This window comes from Mytilus californianus, unplaced genomic scaffold (genome assembly GCF_021869535.1).
Source record: "Mytilus californianus isolate M0D057914Y unplaced genomic scaffold, xbMytCali1.0.p SCAF_2, whole genome shotgun sequence".
In the NCBI taxonomy this organism is placed as follows: Eukaryota; Metazoa; Mollusca; class Bivalvia; order Mytilida; family Mytilidae; genus Mytilus; species Mytilus californianus.
Window position 1 is genome coordinate 72,602,040 of NW_026262668.1, and position 24,694 is coordinate 72,626,733.

Here is a 24,694-nt window from a genome sequence, read left to right on the forward strand (position 1 = left end):
AAGGCCTAGATAATGAAACAGTTGGGTTCCCTCAAATAAAAGGTTGTGTGCGGGATTGACCTGTTGAAATGCAACCAGAATTCCAGGGACCTTCAGGTTATTGACTGTACATGGTCCGTCAAGAAACTAAAGGATTACTTAGAAAATCAGGCAAAATTGTATGTAAGGCCTGTACAAAAAGATTTAGATATGGAGCCAGTACAGAGAAGTTGTAATTCTCGATCAGAAGTTAAATGTAATAGCTGCTTTAAAACATTTTCTGTGAAAGATATCCGAGAACATACAAATACATGTGTTATGTCTAAACTAAATGAGGAAAATCCATACAGTGACTCAGATGAATTGCTAGATCCTATGTTGAATTGCAACGACACAGTGAAAGATGACAGTACAAGTGTTTATTAAAAGATGATGAAGTTAATGTAGTAGCCCCTGCCACAAACACAGATGCCCGCACACAACCTTTTATTTGAGGGAACCCAACTGTTTCATTATCTAGGCCTTCAACAATATCAGAATTGATTTTATCCAACAAATCATGCTCCGTGTCATCTGCGTGAAATTTTATTTTCTTTGACCCTAAACCATCCTTAAAAAGATTGTCCATTTCCGTAGGGGATGGAACCTTGTCAGCATTTTTATTTGATAGACATACTACTGTTACTGTCCAAGTTCTATTGGTGTATTTGGCCTTCTTTTAACTTTTGCCTTTCGATTGGCCACCTTCCAATTCCGCTTTGTTATCATCCGTATCAAAATTCGTCAGGGACGATGACCTTTTCTTTGAATTATTTTTTCTTTTACCAAATAAGATATTTCTTTGTCTTAGTATTCCACGTGCTAATAAGTGGGTTGCGACCGAGAAGTCAAATCTGAAGTCCCTGCTTTACTTTCTTTTAACTGATCATCTTTGCTCAATTCCGACCTTACCCTTTCATTTAACCTCAATCTGTCACCCATTGTATTTACGCATAATCTAATCAGCTGTGTGTCAATTTATGCCATGCATGTCTGCAGGTCAATCTTCTCTGTCTCGAAAGTAGGTATGACACTTTCCAAACCTAGCTCTTCCAGAATGATGTTTATTTTTTCCGCCATTTTCATACAAAATACCGGGTGCGTCTAAAAACATGCTTCGGTACCGGTCTTCAGTTCCGGAGTAGGTAAGGAAAATTTTCTACAGCATGCGAATCAAGTGGAATAACATAACGGAATTCTGTAGAGACAATACGTACAACCAAACTTGACAGAAGATAATATATGAGAGCTCTTCAATAAAGTATTTCATTTACTTATGGTTTGTCTTTGAAAGAGGCAACTTGAAGGAACCAAAGACGCCGAAATGGCCATACAGCCCATTAAAGTTAATATCTGTATGATGTATATATGCTTCACTGTCTCATGTGCATTTATTCCATATCCTTGCATTTTTATTTAGCCGGAAAAATGCATGGGAGGTCAATAACAAAATAACTTGACTGCCTGTAGTCAGACATATTTTTTTATGTCTCTGCTTTTGTTAACTTAAAACATTGTGGTCTGTAAAAAAACGTGACCGCTGGAGACATCTCTCTTTTTTCTTTTTTCTTTGAAGGTATGGGGGGGGGGGGGGGAGGGGGGGTCCAACCTACTTGTTTTCAAATTAACTGAAACTAAAAAAAAATGATATCTATAATGAATCTATATGGAAAAATAGGTATTTTGCGATTTGTTTTAAAGCCAAACCATAGTTTAAAAAAATCTAAGCAGTTAACTTTTAGAAAATGGTTTTAAGAAAGAAAAATATGGGTAATTGTTTTGTTATCTCAATAGTTTACAAATAGTTATTACTTAAAGTGACGTCTCTGGAAAATATCTTATTTGATTATCTCCCCCTTTTAAATATATTTTCAAAACATTTAACAATAAAAATGTCATACGGCCTTCCAAGAGCAAACTGCAGGTAAATGAAATAAAATATCACCCATTCTTTGTGACTTTTGTAAAATAATTAAAATGTTTTTCAATATATTATAATTTATGTTGCTTTTAATAATAAACATTACCAAATGATATAAAAATTTAAAATCAAAATTGCAGAAGACACCCGAGCTTCTCGAAATTGACAAAGCAAAGTATAATGTTAAAGTACCATCATATAATGTCAAAGTACCATCGTATAATGTCAAAATACCATCATATAACGTCAAAGTACCATCGTATAATGTTAAAGTACCATCGTACAATGTCAAAGTACCATCGTATAATGTCAAAGTACCATCATATAATGTCAAAGTACCATCGTATAATGTTGAAGTACCATCATATAATGAAAGTTTTTAACATAAGGCAATTACGGCGTTCCATAACGAAAGCTACGAGAAACCTTACTGTATGGTTTAATAACATCTTTATATGATAGTCTTTATGTTGCTCAGAACCAAAAATGACCCTGGGATAATGTAAATGCCCTCATCTTGAGGGAAATAATAACATTCAAAATACTAGACAAAACAAACCCTTTTAAAATTCGGACGGAACTCGTATGCTTCGGAGCGGTAAGCCGATCCTACTCCACTAGTGTCAACGGGGTTAGTTGTTAATCGTGTCGTGGTAATATACGACAAAGATACTTGACGTCATCTTGTAGCAAAGTATCTTTTTAATTGAAGTTGTTACGCATATCTAAATACTAATGACAAGATCTCAAAATGAGGTTATTATGGCTGTTTATGCAGTTTTGCAAAAAGATTTGAAGACGTAATGCATATATGAAGGACAACATTCAAAATTATAAATACTGATGTCTGATAAACTAATGTCTTATGGTCATCTGATGGGTGTTATTTTGTAGATTTATGACACTTTTTGATTTTCGAATGCAAAAAAGGGACTTTCATGCTTTCTTCTTTGCCAAAAACATTTTAATTTCCAAGGCCGTACTTCGTCATTATAACAGGGAATGATTAATACAATCATTGTCCAACGAACTGGAAACACGAACTAACAACCTGTTACAGTTTTAACTTTATTTTGATAATAACTGTAATTAAAATTTTGTTCATTTTTTTTTAATCAATTTTAATAATAACTCTGAATGTTATCTTGTATCGAATTACCACTTGTTACATATGAAAAAGATCGTTAAATAGTAATTTGATGCAAAAAGCATTTTTAAAATTATTTGTTAAACACAAACTTATCATTTTAATAAGGGGAATTTACATACAAAACTGGTCCTATTATTCAAGGAGAAAAAAAACATTCTTTTTTCCGTCCAAGGAGTTGGCTTATCTAATTACTTCGTCTTTTAAAGACTTAGACAAACTCCACCACAGAGTTCATATCTGTATCGTCTACATTTCTGTATTCTTTAATTTTTCAGCCTTTTTATCAATTTATTTTTTCTCGTTATTCTCCATTTTTGTTATATTCTAGCACCCCATTTTACTCTATTCTTTATATTTTAGCACCCCATCATTCTCTATTCTTTGTGTTTTAGCAACCCATTATTCTTTATTTTTGTTCCATTACTCTCTAGTATGTAAATCCCATCCCGACCCTTATTTATAGCAATACAATACCACGTGCACTTGTTTCATGCGATGGTAACACCACCCCCTCTTCTTTGGTAAAAGAAAGGGGGCTTAAACTTCGCAAAAACAAGTGTCTGTGCAAAATACCATGTAAAACGGGACTGAACTAAAGTGCTCTGACAGGAAAGGCAACCCACTACCAGTTTCACTAGTGATAACCATCGTTTTATCATATCATTATTTTTTTAAACATTTCGTTTCATAATTTTTATTCCAATTGTAAGTAAATAACATCACGTTTTTTTTTAAAAGGCATTTAATATTGTGACAACAAACTTGATATCACAGATAAATGCCCTGGGGAACTGTTACTCCTCGAGGTTATTACCAGCTGAGAAGTCAGTGTTTCGGTACTGATATGATTTATAACATACTTTTGTGATTAAATTCGCCATTTGTGAATACAACCAAAACAATTGGCGGACTCCAGAAGGAATAAAAGTCTTAAACAACGATTTTTGACGTCTAATTTTCATGTCCGTTATATTCCTTTTGAAAGATCTTTCCCTCTGAAACTACTGAACCAATTTTACCAAACTTTGTATGAGTGATCCTTAGATTATAGAGTTTGATTTTTTTTTCGTTTGGTAAAAAAACTTGACCGCACGGCTAAAAAAAGAACATAAGGGTAAAATGTATTAATTGATGTATATCTCGAAAACCATGATAGATACAGAAAATCTGACAGTGGCAATAATGCTAAAAAATTTGCATAGATAAAAGAAAATTTCTTTTTCAAAATATTTATTGATCTAGTCACATAGTTACATAAATTTTAAAATATGTTTTGATATTTTACATGTCAAGGGACGCTACTTTTGTTGTCGTTTGTTCATCTGTAGTGGACAATTATTTGATTTCATGCCTCGTATTGGGATTACACATACTTTATATTGACATCAGGAACTCCTGGTGAAATATTTGCAATTTTGCTTCTAGCTTCACTTTAAATGTCGGACCATTAAGGCTGCTTACGGTATTGAGAATATTGTGTCAGGAACCAAGACTACACATTTAGGAATCTTGATAATGTATCGTTCGTTTTTCTTCGGGGTATTAAGAAACAACATTCGGTTTTCCTTATGTGATCGTCATTTTGTTTGATTGTGTTAGTTTCTATCATGAATAAAAGGAAACTTAGGGTATACTCCGAGTAAGTGTAATTAAAGGTCAATATACGTTCTTTAAAAATGGACAAATGTCTACAGAATATATTAAGCTATAAGTCCCTTGTCTATTATCATGGCAAGGGTGTGTTAAAAATACCAAATTACATAAATAACAATTAAGATATTAAAAAGACTACCACCGAAGAGGTTAATATCTTGGGACAATCACATCAAGAAGATTTTTAGCACTCTCTCCCTTGAAATCTCGATTAGTCGAGCAGGAGTATACAAAAAATTACATTAAAGAACTTGCATAGAAAATGCAGTCGAAACAAAGCAATCAACTCTAAGATACCGGTATAAAAGACAACACAAAACATGTAAAAAAATGCAAACTGAAGTAACGCAGTCTCAAAGTACGTAATTTGATGTTAAAGAAACTATGCCGTCCTACACTCTAATATCGGCGACTGTACCTTTGAAAAGATTTGATACAGCAACGTCATGAACAGAGTGGGAAGATTGATCGGTGTTTTTTAACGTCCATTGGCAAAAATTTCAAACCCACATCGGGACAATCAATACAAAAAGCAGGATCTGCAAAATCGATTGACCGGGACAGAAGGAGAAAAATTCGGACTCACTAAAAAATATTTAACCACGCCAAATTCTGTATGTGCATGTATGTGCATGTCCCAAGTCAGAAGCCTGTAATTCAGTGGTTCTCGTTTGTTTCGGTACATCATATTTGTTTTTCATTTATTGTTTTGTACATAAATCAGGCCGTTAGTTTTCTTGATTGAATCGATTTACATTTGTCACTTCGGGGCCATTTAAAGCTTGCTATGCGGTATTGGTTTTGCTCCTTGCTGAAGGCCTAACGGTGACCTATAGGTGCTGACCTTCTACGTAGAGTTGTCTCATTGGCAATCATACCACATATTTTTTTTATGCTGTTATTGATTAATGTATATTCAGAAATTATTGCGAGGTTTTTATTAATGCGAATAATGCGACTGGGAGAGTATCGCATTAATAACAAATCACATTCTTATATCTTATACATACCGCTGCATGCAGATTTTCCTAAAATTGCAATAATTAATCTCGCATTTATTTCCATTCTTCAAAAATCGCAATAATAAATGCACGCAATAATTTTTGAAATACAGTAATCGAAGAAATTATTTGTAAATATATTATTGATGATCTCTTCTTGTTCTGAATATGCATGAAATATTTGCCACTAAAAGTTTATCAATCACATAAGAAGCATTCATGCATCTGCATTTTACAGTTTCCTCAGTCTATTTATAGAAAACCTAACGTTTATTTTCAAAATCAGAATTTGTAATTGGCATGCGATTAAAATTTAAAATTTACTTATTCTTTTGATAGTTCCATCATCTTTTTGTAAGCAAAAGTAAAATATCAAAATTGGCATGGTATGAACCTTTTAAGGGAATTTAGCCTTTTATGTGAGTCATACTGAATTTAAGTCATTGAAAATATATATTCCGAAATTTAGTCTTTTAAACCACGTGCGTTACATCCGCTCTAGATCCACCAACGAAAACAAAAGTAAATAAAATTTAAATGATTGTTGCACAGCACGTAAATCTTCGTTAAAAATGAAATAGAAGGGCGTACGTATCATTTTGAAACAGGAACATTCGGCATAATTAAAATCTGGAGAAGTATTATAATATCATAGATAAACAGTCTATAATTGTAAGATACCATTTCAGAAGACATGGTAGATCCATTGGATCCAATGGTTCCAATGATTCCTTTCTGATTTTTATTTCTTGGTTATGATTTACCTTCGTTAATCATCGTATTGCAAACACTTATTACATATTTAAACAATTTATAGCATTTTCAATATAAATTGGAAACAATAAATGAATTAAAAGTAAGAAAATATGTTCTGTGAATTTATGTTTGAATTATTCATTCACTTTCTTTGAGTTATTGTCATCGGTCAGCAATCAATTGGACCATTACCACTACCACTAAGGTATGTGGCCCATGCACACGTCTTATCTTTCCATAAGTACAGGTCTAAATCGGGAAGGTCTCTACAGTAAGACACTGGACTGAAAGAAAATATGATAGAAAATATATAATTTGTAAGTTTTGATTTGATCAGTATGAACATAGTCATCAGCAGTAACTGTAAAAATTATCAAACATTACGCCTTCTTTCATAAGTATATGGGACTACCAAAACATGAGTTATTAGTTCAGAACTGTGATCTGAATATACGATAAATTCATGTTTCTGTTAGATTGTCGTTATCCTGAGAATTTTTGTATGAAGTTTGACTTAAACCGATGATTAAAAAACAACACAATCATACTATATATCAATTACAATTTCACAGTTCCAAGTCCCTCTATGTACCGACGTCATCAAAGATTTATTCGCTGTGCTTTTTGGAAAATGGTAACGGAAAATTCAAAATAGTTAATAAAAAAAATAACTAATCGAAGAAAACGATCTTAAAGGAAACATTATGTTGAGATATTGTGCAGAATTTAACTACACACAAGGAAATATATAAATTGTTTTGTCTCTATAGGACAGTTGTCTCATAGGCAATTCTCGCACATCTTCTTGTTTTGTACTGGAAATATTTGAATATTTCGTCATGCTTGCAATATTTATGTACATTAATGGCATCAAACAGTTATTTTTTTACTTTGTCATTGCTTTGTCTTTTTTCTTTGACTTCTGTTTTGTGGTTTCCTTCCCCTTTTTATGAACACTTGACAAATTCAAAATGATTGTGTAAGATTCTGTATAAAATTTTAATTATAACTTCAGAAATATCTATTTTTGCTCAATTTTTTTTTAAATTGTTCGTATTCTCATTTGAGAAATAAAAATCGCAATGTAATCCTTTTTATGCGTGTGATACTTGTTTTATTGGTTTCGTGCAGAGATTCGATTGCTTACATCACATTTATATAAATAGAAACAAGTAGTTTTGACTAGGGTAATTGAAAATATATCGTAAATTGAGAAAATATTCGTTTTTGTTGTCTGTTAATGCCACATTACTAATATAAACGAACTCCTTAATGTACATATGCATAACACGGTTATACAAAGTACTCTATCAAAGTTGAAAACAAAACCAATTATGCCTGTACTATATACGCCATGTTGATTTATCAACATAGAATCATGTGCAAAACAGTGTAGCCGAGACCATTGATTGGCGCGCTAAAATATCCCATTGACTGGGTCAGATTAGGTGAACGTTCGTCTGTAACGCCCACAACTCACGACGTATTTATTATAAACATTTAAACTGTGGGGTTGCCAAAGGGTCTCAGTAAATATACGAACTACAGTGCACAGCATATTATATTCATATTTTATTTGCGATCATAAAATGTACGAAGTCGTCCATTACTATGTAAATTGGGTCGATTAAAAAAAAAAGCTGAATATGTTTCTGTTGCCAAGGATTTTTCACAAGTATAGTAGTTAGCAGAAAAGTTCACTAAACTATACATTTTACCTATTCAAAAACGTAAGTGCAAATTTCACAAGGCTTGATCCAAAAGCCTTTTTACTGTCTAATAACTTGCAAGTACGAAAAAGACAAGAAAGAAGTATATTTTGTCTATATGTTTTGTGTTTGCACACTTTTTAAAGTTGATCATGCATTCGTTCTAAAATAAAATTTTGACCAGATAAAAGTTAAAAGATGACATAATTGGACAACCGCAATTGTTAAATCGCTTTGACGTCCGAAAAAAAAGATAATAATCAACACATGCATTGTAACTTTTAAAGCCAGTTAAATCCTTTTTTTTGCTGAAAGAACGTGCGATATCATAAAAATTGGTTATCAAAACATAACGAAAACACAAGTAAAGAACGTTTAAGTATTCAATATAAATCAAAACACAAAGGTTATTCCTGATTAGTTTTTCGAATTATTTTATTTAGGCGTTGAGACCCTTTGGTGACCCCACAGTTTAAATGTCTATAATAAATACGTCGTGAGTTGTGGGCGTTACAGACGAACGTTCACCTAATCTGACCCAGTCAATAGGATATTTTAGAGCGCCAATCAATGGTCTCGGCTACACTGTTTTGCACATGATTCTACTTACTTCTTTAAAGATGGAATCATGAATATATCGTCTTGTATCTCATTTAATCCAAAGTTTGTGCAGTATATTTTCGACAATAATGAAGCGGATTTTATAGAGTTCAGCTGATCTAAAAATTAAAAACATTCAAAAATGAAAGAAGTTATGCTTTTTTTTCCCTAAGATTTGTATGCATATATATATATATTATTTATGTAATACGTAACTAAATTTGCAAGTGCTTACATATGTCAAAACATTGCTCAAATGAAAGAGTTACTGGTACATTTGTGATTGGTTCATGTTAAGAAGCTTAAGGTGGTTCATAACACTACAGGGAGATAACTCTGTAAAAATCAGCTGAACGTTTTAATTACGTTCTATTGTTAAGGAAATATTAAGCTTCTCAATGTTCAAAATTAGTGTTTGTCAAACTGCTACATATCCAATAAAGTGTGTGGTTCAAGTTTTTTGAAATTTTTATAATTTTTTCAAAGGGTCAAAGTTAATATTTTGTCAAAATTTTATGAAAATTAAACAAGCCAAATTAATTTTAGTCAAGGTGTTTAGTACCACCTTAAATAACAGTGAAATACCTTTTTAAGTGTTAATACGAATTTCTTTGATTGGTGAAATACAATTCATCACTTTTTTTGAAATACTGAAATATTAAACATGATACTACCTATTGTGAATGCAAAATCTGGATCAGATGATTCATACCAGTATCGGTCTCCAACTTTGAAACGGTGAAACTGAATGCCAATAATACATGAAAAAGTAGGTCCAACACTGCCGTTCTCGCCTTCTTCTAAAAGACCCCCAATATATAGATCAACTTCATCTACTTTCCTAAAAAAAATAAATGTTTTATTCACATCAACTGGGAGATATATACTCCCTATGCAGGTGTTGCTAAAATGTTGTTACATAGAAAAAGTTCATGATTAGAAAACTGAAATCAATTTTTGTCGAAATGTTCAAGTTCTCAACCGACCCTTATTGTCAATGTATAGATGTAAGTCAAGATATGAAGCAGACATAACTATACTTGTGGTATCCTTTATTTGTATTGCATTGTGATAGATGCGGTAAACATAGTCACTTTACATTAAATTATTCACCGAGAAGACATCGTCTATATAGCGGAACGTTAAGTTAAAGGATAATGCAGTGTAGGTTCTTTTATTCAAGAGGCAAGTCGGCATGAAGAGGAGCACAGATGGTTCATAAAGGAATGCCAATTGTCTGTTGAAAAAAGGTGTTATATTCTATATAATGAAAACAAGTTGGACTAATTCTTTCAATCATCCCTTAAGTTTAGAATGAAGAATATTATTGTAAATGTAAATGTGCGTATTGCTATGTGTTTCTTTACTCTACATTGGCTAGAGGTATAGGGGGATGGTTGAGATCTCACAGAACATGTTTAACCCCGCCGCATTTTTGCGTCTGTCCCAAGTCAGGAGCCTCTGGCCTTTGTTATTCTTGTATGTTTTTTTTAATTTTAGCTCCTTTATATGTTTTGAAGTTTAGTGTGACGTCCATTTTCACTGAACCAGTACACAATTTTATTTAGGGGCCAGCTGAGGACCACCTCCAAGTGCGGGATTTTCTCGCTGCGTTGAAGACCCATTGGTGGCCTTCGGCTGTTATCTGCTCTTTGGTCGGGTTGTTGTCTCTTTAACATATTCCTCATTTCCATTCTCAATTTTATAGAAGTAAATTTTTTTATTTCATTGAACGAGGATAATACTTAGTAGACCAATATAGGATTGTATTTACTCTTGAGAAATCTTAAGAATATTTGAGTATCCTCATCTGATTCCCACAGCCACAAGAGAAGGTAGTTGTACAGTAAATTTAAAGACATGTTTTAATTGCTGATAAAATAGATGTTTATAATTTGGGAAAAGGTTTCATAGAAAATATTGCAGATTCAACATTATAACATTGTTTTGAAAGACACTTATGTAATTTGGGTATACAGTACAATGAAGTTTTTCATATTTGATTGAAATTGAATAGACCCACGAGTGAAGAATATCTTTGGTATTTGTCAATGGAGTATATGATGGGTGTCCAAGTGAATATAGATACATAATTATTTTAACAATTGACGATATTTCGACACTTTGGTTAAAATATTTCGTATAGAAGACTGTTGATGACAATGTTCAGGTTACCAGTCAATGACGCGGCCATCGGGATTATAGATGAATGCGGAAGTTTCACAGGTGAAAGAAGAAGGTTAAGACTTTCATATGACTTTAAGTCATAAATATTGAGATCCTACAACACGTGTTTGTAGTTTGTGGTGTGCCATCGGTATCACATATGATAGAGTTGACAATAGCTGTAAGTTAAATGATATTCCGGGGAAGCTTCCGTAGTTTCACTTATGACACCACCATGAACTTTATAAATGTTGAAACCATCATTTAAAACTACTGATTAATAATAAAAATGAGCTTACTTATATACCAATGCAAGATTTGAGCCAAATTTTCCAAATTCGTCAAAACTTCTGAATTTTCTTAGTCCACAGAATTTCCTCCATTCATTGTAAGCAGGAACACCTTGATCACGTCCTCGTTGGATATTTAAAGAAAACAGATCTGAACCTGGTGGTGTTGTGATATAGAATAGTTTGTCACGCAATCCTTCAACTAGGAAACTGAAAACAATATTATTGTTAAGCCTTTTTTTTTGTATTTGTAAACTTATATATGAAATAGGTTATGTGAGACTAATTGCAATAAATGCATGTACATTTATTCGGAGCATTTGATTATACATTTCTCGATTATACCTGTTCGTGTTCGTGTAACGATAATACCATTAAAGGTTTAAAAAAAACTAATATAAACATAAGGAGATGTGGTATGATTGCCAACGAGACAACTATCTACCAAAGTTCAAATCAAGTGGATGTAAGCAATTATAGGAAACCGTACGGCCTTCAACAATGAGAAAAACCCATACCGTATAGTCAGCTTTAAAAGGCCCCGACATGAAAAATATGAAACAATTCAATAAATAAACTAACAAACTAATTTATAACAAAACAATTTACGAAAAACAAATATAACAGACGTCAACCACAGACAACCACTGAACAACAGGCTTCTGACTTAGGACAAGCACATAAAGAATGTGGCGGGGTTAAACATGCTTGTGAGCGCTCAACCTCAAATTGTAAAGCAATGTACACTAATCCAATTTAGCCTCTATTACAACGTATTGGCTGACGTTTGCGCTATTGCGTGATACATGCGTCGTGTTTTTTTTGGGGGGGGCATGGTTTCCCCGCTCCACTGTTATTGGACATATTTAAAAGTTAAAAAAAACCTTTTCAGCAGAGAGAATCAACCAAATAGAGATAGTAGATTGAAAGACAATTCAGCAACCATTCCGAACACAAAACTGTGCGCAAACTACGGCATCTCCGGTTTTATGACGAGCAAGGACATCCCAAACAGTTGCCAACTTAAGTACTAATCCGCAAAAATTTAATTATGAAGCTAAATACTTGTCTTATTTCTGCTCAACCGTATCAAACACTATTCTCCGTTTTTAATTCTTTTTAAGATAATTAGATAACACAAATTTTCTATACAGCAAAGGATATGAAAGCAGCAGGAAAAAAAGCGACACCGAACCATGAGGTTAAATGTATTTTTAGGTATGCGATAACCGATTTTTGGAATTTGTTGTAAAAGAGGGACGAAAGATACCAGAGAATGTGCATGTTCGACAAAAATGTCAGAAAAAACATTGTTTTTAAAAGCTGTTTTGCCATTTGTATGTTTTTAAACGGCATGGTGTAAATTATTGTTTAGGATAAATCGTTTTCACGAATTAAAAATTAAAGGTTTAAATAACGGGTCTAGACTTGACTGTCTGTGTATAATTACTTGAAATTTCAAATTATCAAGAAACAGGAATTAGCTACAGATAAAAATATTGCTTACACTTTTCAACTCAACATTATCAAAAGAGAGGCGAAAGATACCAAAGGAATATTCAAACATAAATCAAAAACTAACTGACAATGCCATGGCAAAACAACAGTTCACAAAACATAACATAAAAAACTAAAGACTTAGCAACACGTTACCCGCCAAAAACCGTATCAAGCTTTGGCCAAATTATAGAATCATTCCATTACATAGAAGCTAAGAAAACTTTGACGAAAGTTTTCTACCCAAGGTCTTTTGGACGGAAGGAGGATAGATGGACGGAGTCGAATGGTTTGTAGCCCGATTTCTCCTTCTTAGGCAACGCAGGTAAAACAGGTAAGTTATGAGTTAGTTGACCTACAACGCGTGTACCTATGCAAATGAATAGTTTGAATCACATATACAAAAGAGGGACGAAAGATACCAGAGGGACAGTCAAACTCATAAAAGGTAGGTAAGAATTAGCATAAAACAAGACGGTAAGAATGAGATTCTGCAAAGAAATAATTTATTGACAATAAACATTTGTCCCATATCATTTTGCTATGTCTGCCTGATAGACTGGACTTTGAAATAATGTGAAGGTTGCGTGTTCATAAGTTATTTGATATGCCGAGGTATACGGGTAAATGAGAAGTTCTCTTAATGAAGTAATTTATGCATGTACGATCTTTTTTCTGTATTATGAAGAAAAAAAATCATTTAACAACCTGTGAAATAACCCTGATGTAAACTTGCCGAGACGCTTAGTAGGTTTTAATGTTGTAGCTCACGAGTGTAGTCGGCAAAATGAAATAGCACCGAAGGCTGTCTTGACATATTTTTCTGTTGCTTGAATTAACATTTAATTGGAGTTCAAACTTGTGAATCGTTACTTTTGTTGACTAGTATAGTATACACAAGTAGGAACCCTTGATTCAATAACTTCCGTGTAAGCAACAACCTTCTATCACATAATAAATCATGGTAGGAAAAGCAATCTATATAATCTCGTATTAATTTGCAAGTTGGCTGTTCAGAATATTACTGAAGATACCGAAGTATGCAAACGGGGATACTGTTTAGAGTATCACTGATGATATCCAATCTGGCAAACAGGGGTACTGTTTAGATTATCACTGATGAAATCCAATCAGGCAAACACGGATACTGTTTAGATTATCACTGATGATATCCAATCAGGCAAACAGGGGTACTGTTTAGATTATCACTGATGATATCCAATCTGGCAAACAGGAGTACTGTTCAGATAATCACTGATGATATCCAATCAAGTAAACACGGGTACTGTTTAGATTATCACTGATGATATCCAATCTGGCAAACACGGGTATTGTTTAGATTATCACTGGTGAAATCAAATCTGGCAAACAGGGGTACTGTTTATATTATTGCTGATGATGTTCAATCAGGATAACAGGGGTATTGAAAGTTCTGAATATCATTGAAGATAGCGAAGTAGGCAAACAAAGGTACTGAAAGTTCAGAATATCATCGAAGATACCGAACTAGAGATACTGTTAGGAATTTTACTGATAAACTAAAGAAGGCAAATAGGTGGACTGTTCCGAATACTAATAATGATGCGAAAGTAGGCGCACAGTCCTGTTCCGAATGTTAGATCTACGTCATCTTGACTTTTGTGGATAGTTTAATTTTGTTTCATTGGCAATCATACCACAACTTCTCATTCTTTAGAGGTACTTTTTTGAAGATGCTGTAGTTGGCGAAAAGGCCATGTTCAGAACATTATAAATGATAGAAAATTAATCGAATAAGGGTATTTTTCGGAATGTTACCGATAAATCTATAGCTATCGAATACGTGTCTTGTTTGGAATGTCATATGGGTGCTAAAGTTGGTAATCAGGGCCACTATTTGAAATATTTCAGAAGTTGTTTGCAATGCTGATTATGTTTGCAAACATTTTCCCAACCCTATGCTACCCTGAACATTTATCATGTATGAATATATTCTTTTCTGTAAATTGTTTACTAACTTGTCAATTTTAAGTGCTGGTTCCGTTGCAAGCCATCTTGAAAGACTTGTAACACGTTTTCCATAGCTGTGTTGCCATAAATTAGGACTTAATAAATAATCTTCTACTCTATGTTCTAAAACAGTTCTGTAGTCATTTTTTAATTCGGATTGTTCAGCCATTATCTGCGAATGTCCATAACGCCATGCAGCTATTCCAAAACTATTGAGACAAGATGCGTCAACACTGTCATCATAAACATGATCAAAACCATTTGTTTTGGACAATAAGTTAAATCGTCTCATTGTATCATGATCAACAACAAGTGGTAGAAAATGATTATACGTTATATGTTGAACTTGCGCTATGATAATTCGACGAGTTTCTTGGAAAACTTTTTCACTACTCCAACACGGATTAAGCTCGTGAAGTTTTGTAGATAATCGGTTATGCTCTCTGACAAAAAGCAAATGGTTTAAACCCAGATTTGGTACTTCGTGATTTCGTCTATCGCCTGAAAAAGTTTAATTTACTTACAAAAGTAAATGTAATTATTCTATTGGAATTAATTTGAAAAAAAATATATAAAAAGGATTACAAGAATGAAGAAAAATATTGGACAGTACAAGAGTCCACGCAAACCATCAACGTTCGACTCCAGTGAATAAAAAAACATAAACACAACAACGAAAAACACATGGTTCAGATATCCTGAATTGGGACAGGTACACATTGCAGTGGAGTTAAACCAGTTTTACGCGACCTAGTTAGCGACAATATGTCATAAAAGTAAAACAAACAATAGGTTTTTGTAATAGATGAAATGTCATTCTTGCTTTAATATCCATGACAACTTTAATCTCGAGATAACAAAGGGGTCTTACTGCAAAATATGCACTTAGAAATTAAGGCTTTGGTGCCAAATTAAAATGTCAAGGGATTTTTATAAAAATAAAGGCTTTGAATCCTGCACACTGATTGACACGTAAAGGACGTTACCAGGATATCTGGTAATACAAATATATAATTGATCGTCTATGCATTAATGAAATGGGTAATCTAAATCATAGGGTCAGTAAGGAAAATTATGAGCACGGTTGAACGTAAAATGAAAGCAACATTACAAGTAGAAAGGCCTTAGACGATACCTTTATATAATTAGCACACATCACGACCAACAGCTTTTTAACACGAAAACAATTCCGAAAGGTTTTGACAAATACAGCCAAGGTTATCTATTCCTGGGGTAAAAACTCTAAGTTTTTTGAAAATTCAAAGTTTTGTAAACAGTTTATCAGGAATATGACAGTTGTTATCCATTCGTTTGATGTGTTTGAGCTTTTGATTTTGCCATTTGATTAGAGACTTTCCTTTTTGAATTTTCCTCGGAGTTCAGAATTTTGTGATTTTACTTTTTATTCTTAATTATGACCATATCAATGATATAATTAACTTAAACTAATGTAGCATTAGGAGAAGAGAAACTGACTCAGTGTTCTGCTGCATTTTAAGAGTTACAGGATATAAATATGTGGTTTAGAAATCTTTTCTTTCGAATTTTCAGATTTTAAGAACCTTTAAGTTGGATCCGTCATTTGTTTTATCAAGAAGCGGTTTATTGTGGCATGGAGTTTGAATGATTTACCACTATTACAAATTTTGTATAAGAAATGTATGTTTTAAATCATGTCAGTACCGAAGCACTGAGTACTGATACATAATACCCACAGGGACTATAAGTCCACCAGATGTGGTATTGACCCATGGCCAGTAAATACAAATAACACTTTATATAAATTGGTGCCTCCAAAGCTCTTTTCTGGATTAATCTTCACCAGAGACACTTAAACCGTAAAATTGGAAAAGTACTTGAATACGTGACGAGCTAATGAACACAGAAGCAAACAAGAAAAAAAGTCAAATCCATCTTAAATCAATCTTAGTTTCTAAATAATTTCATAATTTTGTCCTTTTTGGTTTAAACGCTTTTCATTTTAAATAAGATTTGGATTTTCAAATATTTTGGCCTCGATCATCACTGAAGAGACATTTGTTGTCGAAATGCGCATCTGGTGCAAAACAATTGGTACCGTTAATTTTATTATCAACGATGAATCTAAGAGAGGTATGATATAAACCATGTCAATACCAAAAATGATATCCTTGGGACAAGCAGTCCACTATTTGTGGTACCGACCCAGCGTTAGTAAATGAAAAAAAAAAACACACTTTATAAATTGCGTGTGACCGACGCGCATTTCCTTGGTTAACTGACATCAGAAACACTGAATTGTTTCTTAGGATGTGTATCTGAGTCATATTTATATTTTTATAACAAATTTATTTTGGTCGAAGGGTTTAGTCATTTTTTTTCAGAATTAAAATTGCCGTTAACATGATATCTTATAAGTTGTCAAACTTGTCGAAAGCAAACAGTACGTAGAAAAATGTATCTAGCAGCCCTACTCACTTTTTCAGTTCTTTTCTATTTCAGTCAATGTATTGGCATAAATAGTTTCGTTATTCCGTAAAATTGATGGAATTTACGTGGTTGTCCGTTTTAACGTGACTCACAGTTCATAATTTTATTGTGGTGTACTGGTGTACTGTCGTAGATTAATGGGAGGTGTCCGTTGTTATTCTGTGGTTTACATGTTGTAATGTACTATTATATTATTTATTTATGTATTTCTCTGTCCTGAGTGTTCTTGTGTTTATTTGTACTGTATTCCTGTCATTAATGTTGTCATTTTGGCGGTATGTTTAACATTGCCATATAAACGGGAGATTTGGCTAGCCATAAAACCAGGTTCAACCCACCATTTTTTCTTAAAATGTCCTGTACCAAGTCAGGAATATGGCAGCTGTTATCAAATAGCCCGTTTCTATGTATGTTGGCGTTTGTTTTTGTAGCAGCTCAGTGTTTCTGTTGTTCCGTTGTTTTCCTCTTATAGTTGATGTGTTTTCCTCGGTTTTGGTTTGTGACCCTGATTTGTTTTCGCTTAGTCGATTTATGACTATTAAACAGCGGTATACTTCTGTTTTTATTTAACTGTTATCTCCGATGACAAAAAAGATTAAATAGTTGGATCACGACACGATCTATCTTTCAAGGGAAAGAAGTACAATTTGCTCTAAATTAATTTTACGCTTGAAGTTGAAAAAAAAAAAACAAACGTGTACGGGAGGAAACTCTTGATTTTTATCTCATTGGAAAAACTTGGTATCAAAGAACAAATCTGTCGCATGAGTTCCCATACGAAAAGTATTAAGAAATTTTCTCATTAACATTTAAGCTTTGTTTGAGCATGTTTGTGTAGATAAAATTATTTTAATATTTCAGATAAATACATGCAAACTTAAATGATGAATTTTAGAGGCCAATCTTAACTCGGTAATATGCACCAATAAATTATCATTCCCTTTTTTCATTTGATGATTTATCCAAGTTACAACTATATGGCCTTTATGGACTCAAAGACAGTGACAAACCATCAAGTGCGGAGAAAGCTTGACAATCCGCTAAAGGTTTGTAAATTATATTATTCATGTGGGCTGGAATATCTTTACAGAATATTCATGCGACAGTTATTGAAGTAAAATTAAATAAAATGTTACTTAAAGACCCCAAGCAGGTAAAAAAAGTTAGGGCAACAATGCGATGATTTTAAGTAGCTTGTATAATACAAATGAAGCAGACAGGTTTTTTTTATAATGATTAACTGTCTGGCTTGCATAACGTGCGCTGACAGTACTGAACTTTACTGTTACCTGTAAACGGACATTTATCCATTTTTGATAGTTTTAAACAATTTCCTCCTTTCCGTGTTGGTAGAAGGTTTCCTGGATCTGTTTTCATCAAAACTATAAAGTAAGCACATATAAAGTGAAGAAGGTAGAGAATGTTAATCCATCAATGATAATCTTCATTTTGAATTAATAAATTTTACAGGATCACCTGAGATTCCCTCCTCCCCTTTCCCCCGGTTTTTGGTGAGGTTCGTGTTGCTCTAGTCTTTAGTTTTCTATGTTGTGTTTTGTATTGTATGTCTTTGTTTTTTTTTGCTATGGCGTTGTCAGTTTATTTTCGACTTATGGGTTTGGATGTCCGTTTGGTATGTTTCGCTTCTCTCTTACATGATTATTTTCACATAACGAAACGGACAAGGTGCGTTGTCATAAAATAATAGAATAACAAAGGATATCGGGTATCCATCCATGACACAAAATCAGTACATGCACAGCAAAAAACATACAAAAAGTCAAGAAACAGCGCTATAATTACTGTTCATCATCTCAAAATCTCAGTGAGGCCTTCAATACTGTTTCAAAATGTTTTGTACAAAGTTTTAACTGAATTATATAAGTTGAATAATTAAATGTACAACAAATTGATCTCGTCATTGTTTCTATGTCTGTTTCTTTAAACTACAGAACTTTAATTCCTAATATTTCTGAAACAATTATTTTAGAACTCAAAACCTGTTTGGAACCAATCAAATAGAATTTTTAACAAGACAAACTTCAGAATCATTCAAGCTTAAAACTCAGTTTTTATGAATTTTGTTTCTACTTTATACCCGAGTAACAAACATACTTACCAGTCCCGACATCTCAATTAAATAAAACATCTAGAAGACACACTCCCAACCGGAAATACGTCACCTTCGTGCATTACTTTATTAGTGCCCACTTCAGTTTTATTTTTTTTTCTATTTTTGTCTACAATATTGCTACTTTAGAAAATTTTAAGTGTCACCCAGAGTATGGCTATTAGTCAAATCATGCTTCTCTATTTCACAAAATTTCTCATTTCTTTATTTTAATATTTCTGGAACCTGTCATGTTCACCAGATTTCAATAAAACTGACCTACTGTCACAAGTTTTGAGATCATCAGAATTTCTAGAATTTTGAGAGCCCTATACACTGAATTAAAACCCACTATTTTGATGTTCCGAATCATAAATTCGAACAGATATAGTTTTCCTTCATCATCACCGTGATTTTGTAGCTCATGTTATTCCAATACAATTGATTTACCTTAACGCCATAAATTTAAATTGACATGCTTATATAATTAAGTTGTAATCACCGCCAGTTAATTGCAAGTTCGGTTCCAATGATGAGGAGATGTGAAAATTCTTAATTCTAAACGATTTTCAATCATTATTTTATATATCTATATTTTAAATGTTAAAACGTTACCTTAAAATTTCCCGAACTTTAATCGTCTTCTACTGTGATGCAAAATTCCTAATGATTTCTCATGCTTTCTTATTATAATCAACACCCTATACCCCTCCATTAATAAAATTCATTGAAACTTTTTTTGCCTGTTTATAAATTTGTATTCCTATTTTCAGGAAAAAAAACCAACAAAATAACCCAAACCTATTTACCAACGAATCTCAATATACCCATCATGTAATGCCTCGAAAACCTGGAACTGTTCTTGATTTTTATATCTTCGATTTCTTAAGACCAATAGGATATTTTCCGCAGTAAAACTATGGTTGTATATCTCGCAAAATACTAGAGAGACATTGCCAAAGTCAACAACTGAAAACATGAAACAACGTTGGCCAAACAAACATCTTTGGCATTCTAAAATTTGTCAGCAGGATGGTAACCAGTTTCAAAAGTGAGTTAGAGAAGAAATAGAGTGAGCTCAGGTTCCAGAAACGGATAGGCGAGCAATGTCCATATGGATTAGCACTTATGCACGTGCATTATAATTCACAATTAGACCTTGATATACTCGTTTACACTTTTGCCCACAGACATAAAAGAAAATGATAATGACTATGATAAAGGATGACGTTTTAACGTCCAGGGAAAAATTAAATTAGTATTCAGGACGTGAACATGGTAATGAGATATGAATATAAACCCTGCTTTTTATAAACCGACACAGTCGTAATTCTAATTCGGGCACATTATTCTGATTGTTATCCTTTGTTTTGTTACTATCTTAATATCAATAAAAAAATAGTTATATTTTGAATGTTTGTTTTGGTGACAAATTTCTGGATCCGCCCGTGAATAGTACTGTATAAGTGGCCTGTGAGCAGCACTTGATGCCTCGACTGTCACCGTATTATAATTCTTCTGACAAATGTTCTGACATTGAAACTTTATTTCCGTTGCAGTAATCTTGTCTTGTAATAAATCAAATATTTTTTTATTTCCGTATTAAGGATTCAAATTGTCTATCCTGTTATTCAATTCTTCATCATACAAATCATCTTTTTGCTACAAGATGAACATTATCAATTTGTTTTCGACTTATGAATTTGAATATACCTTTTGTATCTTTCGCATCTCTTTTCCTGTCTTCCTGGGAATGGAAGTAATATTGTTAAAAGCTCGTTACATTTGAAAAAATAAAATAACTTAGTATATATTTTTCTTAAGGTCTGAACTCTTTAGCGCAAAAATAAACTGAAGTAGATAAAGGTAAAGTAGAGCATAAAGGTGACGTATATTAGGTTTGGAGTATCTCCGTTATCTAGATGCTTTATTTTAATTGCAAAGTCGGTACTGGTAAGGAAAGTAATATCCGTATTTATATTTCTCAGGTGATAAGTAGAAAAGAATGATATGAAAATCATAGTTTTTCATACAAAAACAACAAAACGAACCATTAAAAAAATTAAAAGATGAAGGAAGCTGAACTATACAAAATACATGTGAGTTTATCTACACATCAATTACTTACAGCTATTAGGTACTCTTAGCTCTAAAGTCAAATTCCGTTGGATTCCATACAGAAATGAAGCATCTATGTAGGAGGAGACTAGATTTTTCTGCTCCCAATAAGCTGCTAATTAAAATACCTTTGATAAGATATTTATTGTTTTGGCGCTTTTCGTTTGCATTTGTACAAGTTAACCAGCAAACAAAAACTCTTATAGATTTGCAGAACAATTTTGATTTTAGATATTATGGTAAAATATTTGATAACAAAAATGCTTTAGTTGTAATATCCGAGGGAAAAGACTTATTTGTATAAACTAGAATAACAATTACACCCTACCCCTCCACCCTCAAATAAAAAAAAACAATTTTGAAGACAAATATATGTCGAATTAAACATTTTACTGTCCATGACGTTAAAATACTAAATCCCTGGGATGTGTTTTAGTTGATTTTAGTCTCTGATGCATGATTTTTTATTATTATTTGTTGTTGGCTTTTAACTAGCTGTCAGTAACTGCGAGTACTCTCAAATCGTACTTTCTTGTTTATTTGACCTGTTGATACTAATTGTAATGCTTTTTTTTTAATGTTTACTTATTCAGGGTTATATCTGGTCTATATACCAGCTTTGATAAGTGTTTGGTATTACTATAAATTTTCACTTCTTCGTACTATGAACATCAAAATTATTTATTTTGTAAAAATATTCCTTTCTCCATTTGAACGGTACAAGTATACCTAACAACAAAATTATTTTCATTTACCTGTGTTTAAAGTAATTGCAAATGGCTGATATTTTTGTTCAAGCATATTTTTCTTTCTTAAATTGTTTAACATTTCACAGCGGTATAACATGTTACTTTATTTTTTCTTCCCTTATTTTATCTATTTTGTATTTACATTGTATCATAGATCAAATCTATTTGTTCAGTGTATGTTCACTGGTGTTAATATGTCTTTTGATTGAGTTAAGCCATTTCAATTGATATTTTATAGTGTGTCTTTCTATGTTGTTATGTTACACTATTGTTTCAGATAAGGGTGAAGGTTTGGTACCATTAAAACGTTTAAACCCGCTGCAATTGTTTGCACCTGTCCTAAGTCAGGAATCTGATGTTCAGTAGTTGTCGTTTGTTGATGTGGCTCATAAGTGTTTCTCGTTTCTCGTTTTTTATATAGATTAGACCGTTGGTTTTCCCGTTTGAATGGTTTTACACTAGTAATTTTTGGGCCCCTTATAGCTTGCTGTTTGGTGTGAGCCAAGGCTCCGTGTTGAAGACCGTACTTTGACCTATAATGGTTTACTTTTATAAATTTTGACTTGGATGGAGAGTTGTCTCATTGACACTCATACCACATCTTCTTATATCAATTGTATTTTATTGAGTGGTAAAAAGTATAATCCTTGTACATATTTTTAAATTGTTATATTAAAAATGCCAGAATAAACAGGTGGAACAGGAACTACTTACTCGTTTTGGGTGTTTGAGTTCATTCTAGGATTTTATTGAGTGGTACAAAAATCTTTGAAGAGTTTTTTTGTGTGTGTACCTGTTGCTCTATGTGTTAAGTTGGATGTGTAATGTATTGTAGAGTATTGTCTGTCTTTTTGTGTTTATACACCCGACATAAAAATTAATTTGACAAAATGATGCATAATTATGACATCAAAAAATACATTTTGATCTTAATTGTTTGCCTTCTTTTTTTTTTGTATTTTGCTGGAATGTTTTAAGCTGAATAAATGGCATTTCAAGATAGCCCATTATACATAAGCATAATTCCGTTATGATAACTTGAAAATTAAAGCATGAAATTCAAACGATTATTTACGTGTTTTTCCAAAGGTATGTATCGTTCGCCTACCCGTTAATGTTTCTTAACTGATATATCAAATAAAAAAATCCAACAGTTATTTTGAACCCTTTTAAGGCTATTTTTTCGCACTTTTATGTATTGATTAATTCCTTAAATCATTTCTTGTCTCTTCTTTCTTTTATTTTAAAGGCGTTAAATCTGGAAAGGAGTCTCGAAAGCAAAAAATTATAACAAATTTTTTTGCTAGTTCTTTTATTATTCAATACTTTTTGTTTATTAGTCAATGTAATAAAATAAAAGAAAATACCAAATTGAAAGTTTTTTTGGGGTTAATCTATATAGTCAATGAAATTAAAAAGAAATGATGATTTCACTCGATGAGATGATTATATGTATTCTAGACCTTTCACCTGCTTGCCTTGAAGACATTTAGGGACCAGGCATTCAAAAAACTATATTCTTCCTCCTTTTATTTGAATGACCATGACAAAATACAGTCTTTTGCGATAAACTATACTGTAGTTGTGTGTTTTAACGTTTCTTAACGATAAGTGGCGTTAGTACTACATGTAAAATTGTATGCACAAATGTTGATGTTAGTATTTCCCTACACAAAAGTCTGCTGCAAAACACAACTTTGTCATCACGTGTAGCAAAGTTATCCAGTATTCGAAATAAACTAACACGTTGAAACGTCGAAAATGATTGAAGATTATATGTAACACCGATTACCATATTTCCTTGATAATTTTCCTCGTGTAGAGTTGTTTATAGTTTAACTGGGATTATGTCTATCAAAATCCTACTGAATCTAAAAAAAAACTATACCTGGACAGTATATCTCCCAGTAGGAATGTTCACGTCAGGATATAGTTTTTGCAATGTAATAAGCGTTTTTGTTCTGTTATAAGTTATAAAATACGTTCGGTGTACATAAGTTGAAATGATCGAAACTTATTTATCAATTTTTTTCGTTAAGTGTTTTAAAGGAAAGTTGAAAATCAGGAACTGAATAAAACTTACAAGGCAAATATGTACCTTCTGTTGCAGGTTTTGCTCTTATAAAGTTTTTACATCCTGCTGGAAATCGTTCATCATCACAAGGAACATCAAGAGGAAAACATACATCAGCGCTGTACAATAGTAAACAAAGAAATGCTGAGCAAAGAAATGAAATATTTCATTGATTATTCCAATAATTATTAATATTAAAAACAAATTGTTCAGAGAACAATTCAAGGTCTTTCCAACTCACATGTTGATTACTAAGGTTTGAATTATTGATATGCAAAAACTTATTTTTTTAATTACAAAAACGTAGCCTTCATTTTAAAAAGAACGATGTCAGAAGATATTTATTTTGCACAGTTTGAAAAAAAAAATATTTGAAGATCTTATAGTTGAAATAAGGATAACGATCACACTTCCTCTGTTATTT

The 24,694-nt window shown here is 32.6% G+C and overlaps 1 protein-coding gene across 3 annotated transcripts in view; it reads right to left on the bottom strand.

The window, feature by feature from the left end:
* Positions 1 to 4,350: 4,350 nt before the first annotated feature.
* Positions 4,351 to 24,694, bottom strand: part of LOC127728067 (myeloperoxidase-like) — an 88,737-nt gene continuing 68,393 nt past the window's right edge. Inside the window, exons 6-13 of one of the 3 annotated variants that reach the window (XM_052235260.1) lie at positions 24,280 to 24,389; positions 21,458 to 21,559; positions 18,509 to 18,601; positions 14,759 to 15,251; positions 11,274 to 11,474; positions 9,483 to 9,649; positions 8,819 to 8,927; positions 4,351 to 6,783 (exon numbers count right to left, since the gene is read on the bottom strand). In XM_052235260.1, the coding sequence (XP_052091220.1) occupies positions 6,669 to 6,783; positions 8,819 to 8,927; positions 9,483 to 9,649; positions 11,274 to 11,474; positions 14,759 to 15,251; positions 18,509 to 18,601; positions 21,458 to 21,559; positions 24,280 to 24,389 (1,390 nt within the window). In that variant the 3' untranslated portion in view covers positions 4,351 to 6,668. Of the gene's footprint in view, positions 6,784 to 8,818; positions 8,928 to 9,482; positions 9,650 to 11,273; positions 11,475 to 14,758; positions 15,252 to 18,508; positions 18,602 to 21,457; positions 21,563 to 24,279; positions 24,390 to 24,694 lie in introns of all 3 variants that reach the window. The other 2 variants (XM_052235259.1, XM_052235261.1) reach the window with 2 other exon arrangements.